Genomic DNA, 5,460 nt, shown 5'->3' with positions numbered 1-5,460 from the left:
TCATACACTACGTATACTACATCATACACTACGTATGCTACATCATACACTGTGTATACTACATCATACACTACATATACTACATCATACACTGTGTATACTACGTCATACACTACGTATACTACATCATACACTACGTATACTACATCATACACTACATATGCTACATCATACACTACGTATACTACATCATACACTACGTATACTACATCATACACTACATATACTACATCATACACTACCTATACTACGTCATACACTACGTATACTACATCATACACTACATATACTACGGCATACACTACATATACTACATCATACACTATGTATACTACATCATACACTACATATACTACGTCATACACTACATATACTACATCATACACTACGTATACTACATCATACACTACGTATACGACGTCATACACTACGTATACTACATTGTATACTACATCATACATTACGTATACTACATCATATACTACGTATACGACGTCATACACTACGTATACGACGTCATACACTACATATACTACATCATACACTACGTATACTACATCATACGCTACATATACTACGCCATACACTACATATACTACATCATACGCTACATATACTACGCCGTACACTACGTATACTACATCATACACTACATATACTACATCATACAATACGTATACTACATCATACACTACATATACTACATCATACACTACGTATACTACATCATACACTACGTATACTACATCATACACTACATATACTACGTCATACACTACATATGCTACATCATACACTATGTATACTACATCATACACTACGTATACTACATCATACACTACATATACTAGGTCATACACTACGTATACTACATCATACACTACGGATACTACGTCATACACTACATATACTACGTCATACACTATGTATACTACATCATACACTACATATACTACGTCTTATACTACATATACTACATCATACACTACGTATACTATGTCATACACTACGTATACTACGTCATATACTACATATACTACGTCATACACTACGTATACTACGTCATACACTACGTATACTACATCATACACTACGTATGCTACATCATATACTACATATACTACGTCATACACTATGTATACTACGTCATACACTACATATACTATGTCATACACTACGTATACTACATCATATACTACATATACTACGTCATACACTATGTATACTACATCATACACTACGTATACTACATCATACACTACGTATACGACGTCATACACTACGTATACTACATTGTATACTACATCAGACATTACGTATACTACATCATATACTACATCATACGCTACATATACTACGCCATACACTACGTATACTACGTCATACACTACATATACTACATCATACACTACATATACTACATCATACACTACGTATACTACATCATACACTACATATACTACATCATACGCTACATATACTACGCCATACACTACGTATACTACGTCATACACTACGTATACTACGTCATACACTACATATACTACGTCATACACTACGTATACTACATCATACACTACGTATACATCATACACTACGTATACTACGTCATACACTACGTTTACTACATCATACACTACGTATACATCATACACTACGTATACTACGTCATACACTACGTATACTACGTCATACACTACGTATACTACATCATACACTACGTATACATCATACACTACGTATACTACGTCATACACTACATATACTATGTCATACACTACGTATACTACATCATACACTACATATATTACGTCATATACTACATATACTACATCATACACTACGTATACTACGTCATATACTACGTATACTACGTCATACACTATGTATACTACGTCATACACTACTTATACTACGTCATACACTATCTATACTACGTCATACACTACATATACTACGTCATACACTACATATACTACATCATACACTACATATACTACGTCATATACTACATATACTACATCATACACTACGTATAGTATGTCATATACTACGTCATACACTATGTATACTACGTCATACACTACGTATACTACATCATACACTACGTATCCTACATCGTATACTACATATACTACGTCATACACTACGTATACTACATCATACACTACATATACTACACAACATATACTATATGTACGTCGTACATTACGTGTGCTACGTATACTAGCTTGCACACCACGTGCACTACGCATTACAGCTCATGAAGTGCAGATGTTCCTCTGATTGGTTGCTGATTAAAGCATCCAGTGAGCTTTTAAGATGATGTCACTGCAATTTTTATATGTTAACATGACCAAACACGAGACATATCTGTCCTACTGACACTCAACACTGACTGCTTGATTGATTGCTTGATTGCTTGACTGATTGATTGCTTGATTGATTGTTTGGTGGTCGTGTCTCTCTTCAGGGCGGTCTCTCCAGGATCACTCAGGGTCAGCCGTTGGAAGTTGCGTACGGCAGTCAGGTGACCTTAAGAAGCTCCGCATCCCAGCCCGTCCCATGCTGGCTTCACTCACACAAAGCCAACTATCCAATCAGGTACTGCCAGCTCACTGGCTACAGCAGCCAATCAGAACGCTGCAGGGTTCAGAGTGAATGACATGACTTCCTATTTCCTGCTCAGGTATGAAACTGGGCGGGGCAGCTCTCACCAGCAGCAGGTCACCTGTTATCCCTTCAAAGACGTCAACAACTGGTGGATCATCAAAGACCCCGGCAGGTAGGTCACCTGTCTGTCCCAAGGCATGCTGGGAGGTGTAGTCCCTGTCTCACCTGTCTCTGTCTGACAGACAGGAGCTGGTGGTCAGCAGCCCGCCTCGACCTGTCCGTCACGGGGATGTCATCCAACTGGTTCATGGGATGACCTCACGCTTCCTCAACAGGTAAACTTCTCACCTGACTGCTGTAGTGCATTCAGGGACAGTCGGACATCTGAGAACTGACACTTAGCAGCTAATGGTAGGACTATATTACCCATGAGCCTCGACTGCAGCTCAGTCAGTGTCATCTCTGTGAAGCTCCATGATTGGCTGTTTGTCAGTGAAATGCATCCTTGGAGTCGTAGTTTGGTCGCTCAGTCATTCTGTCACTGCAGGAAACAGGAAGTCTGACGCTGTTCTTCACCTTCTGTGTTAGTCTGTTGTTTATTCTGATGTTTATTGTGTTGTTTATTCTGTCAGCCATGATGTCGCAGCTCCCATGAGCCCTCATTCTCAGGAGGTGTCGGGTTACATTGACTTTAACGTTTCCATGGCAGCACAGAACCTTTGGAGAGTGGTGAGCACAGGATTTTGTTTATTCTTAATCATGAACACATCATCATCATCATTGCCAGCACGGCATGCATGCTGTCAGTGAACGTCATGTATAAACTCCTCGTTACTGTGACGTCAATTTAACATGTCGGTCTCATGTCTGAACAAACAGCCGAGTCACTTTAACGAAAGTCCTGAGGACAGTTCAGCATTCTGACGATGTCCACAGGCCGTTTCCATTCTCACAATGCTCATGCAGTGTTCAGTGCCTTAACACAATGTTCACATGGCGTCACAGCATTCTAACGGCATACACGTGGCATTCACTCACCATTCACACGGTGTTCACACGCTGTACTCACAATGTGCCTGAGTTGTCTTGGAGTATAACAAAATTAAATGATGTCTGTCAATAACATTCAGTAATTTTAATGTCTCGTTATGTTACGTTTCTCTGTAACGTTCAGGTACCATAGATATTTTTATGTCTCGTCACATAATGTTTCTCTGTAACGTTTAGGTACTGTAGGAAGTCTAAAGTCTCGTCTCATTGCAGGACATCTTTAACAGGGAGGCGGAGTCAGAGTCCTGGAAGACGATCCTTTCTGAGGTTCGATTGGTCCACGTCAACACCTCAGCAGTCCTCAAGGTAGCGACAGGAAGTGACCACATGTGGCACACTGCTGTTTCCTGTAACCATATAAGGAGGTGATGACCTGTGTGTGTGTGTGTGTGTGTGTGTGTGTGTGTGTGTGTGCGTGCGTGCGTGCGTGCGTGCGTGCGTGTGTGTGTGTGCATGCAGCTGAGCGGTGTGTCTCTTCCAGACTGGGGTTTCCGTCAGCTTGAGGTCGTCGCTGACAAACTGTTCAAAGGTCACAGCAGCAGTCTGGGATGGACAGTCGAGGAGCACCGATATGGAACCAGTATGACCTCTGACCTGTGACATCATCACTAAACACAGACACACAGACTGTAGTGATCAGGGTCATTCAGTGTGGGGGCACTGAACTACATGATGTCTTTAGTTTTAAGAACTCAGTGATGCATTTAAGTACAGTTTGATTTTTTCTTCTTTGTCATGTGTATGCAGGTCAGGAGCAGAAGGAGAGGGAGGCGGAGCTTCATTCTCCGACTCACATTGACGTGGACAGAAAAATTTCCTTCTGGGCCAAATTTTTAGAACTTCAGGTAGGATAGTGAACGCATCATCACTTAATTATCCAATTAGAACACACCTTGATCTCTGCATCACATGAACATTGATTCAAAGTTTTGTTTTAACTTTACTGAACCTGTGAGAAGAACAAACCGTCAGTGACGATCACACAGACGAAACATTTTCCTCTCCTCAGAGATCACAGCAACTTTATTATTGTCAACGATGAAACTAACTTGTTCATCTACAGCAGCACCTGATGTCACGTGTTACCATGGCAGCAGAGTGACTGATGATGTCACGTGTTGTATTACCATGGCAGCAGTGTGACTGATGATGTCACGTGTTGTGTTACCATGGCAGCAGAATGACTGATGATGTCACGTGTTGTGTTACCATGGCAGCAGTGTGACTGATGATGTCATATATTGTCACAGTGGAAGATGCTGACGGTGAAACAGGAAGACTCTGAGCACAAATACAGCTCCTCCCCACTGGAGTGGATCACCATGGAAACAAACATTGCATACTGGCTGCACTCCTCCACCAATGTAACACACACACACACACACACACACACACACACACACACACAGCGTCACAGTACACACTCCTGTTCTGTCTTCTGATTGGCTGTCTGTGTCTCAGGCTCAGATCCATCTGATTGGTAACCCTGTGTCATGGGGCATGGCGAACTTCAGCCTGCTGGCCTATCAGCTGCTGGCAGCCGTTTACCTGCTGAGAAGGAGGCGGGGCTTCAAAGATCTCCCTGATGGTACTCACACACACACACACTCAATCAATCAATCAATTTTATTTATAAAGCCCAATATCACAAATCACAATTTGCCTCACAGGGCTTTACAGCATACAACATCCCTCTGTCCTTATGACCCTCACAGCTGATCAGGAAAAACTCCCCAAAAAACCCTTTAACGGGGAAAAAAATGGTAAGAAACCTCAGGAAGAGCAACTGAGGAGGGA

At 41.5% G+C, this 5,460-nt stretch overlaps 2 protein-coding genes across 3 annotated transcripts in view; one reads left to right on the top strand and one right to left on the bottom strand.

The window, feature by feature from the left end:
• The window catches only part of LOC126394668 (WD repeat-containing protein 5-like), a 181,173-nt gene that overhangs the window by 54,733 nt on the left and 120,980 nt on the right, over positions 1-5,460 (bottom strand). The window lies entirely within an intron of this gene.
• The window catches only part of pomt1 (protein-O-mannosyltransferase 1), a 10,991-nt gene that overhangs the window by 2,361 nt on the left and 3,170 nt on the right, over positions 1-5,460 (top strand). For both annotated transcript variants that reach the window (XM_050051597.1, XM_050051596.1), the window contains exons 4-12: positions 2,474-2,604; positions 2,690-2,785; positions 2,856-2,948; positions 3,246-3,342; positions 3,877-3,969; positions 4,123-4,243; positions 4,411-4,508; positions 4,914-5,027; positions 5,125-5,251. In XM_050051597.1, coding sequence (XP_049907554.1) covers positions 2,474-2,604; positions 2,690-2,785; positions 2,856-2,948; positions 3,246-3,342; positions 3,877-3,969; positions 4,123-4,243; positions 4,411-4,508; positions 4,914-5,027; positions 5,125-5,251 — 970 coding nt within the window. The remainder of the gene's footprint in view (positions 1-2,473; positions 2,605-2,689; positions 2,786-2,855; positions 2,949-3,245; positions 3,343-3,876; positions 3,970-4,122; positions 4,244-4,410; positions 4,509-4,913; positions 5,028-5,124; positions 5,252-5,460) is intronic.

The sequence above is a fragment of the Epinephelus moara genome, chromosome 8, assembly GCF_006386435.1.
Source record: "Epinephelus moara isolate mb chromosome 8, YSFRI_EMoa_1.0, whole genome shotgun sequence".
Taxonomy (NCBI): domain Eukaryota; kingdom Metazoa; phylum Chordata; class Actinopteri; order Perciformes; family Serranidae; genus Epinephelus; species Epinephelus moara.
Note: the sequence above shows the minus strand (reverse complement) of the source record. Positions and strands in the feature narration are given on the sequence as shown.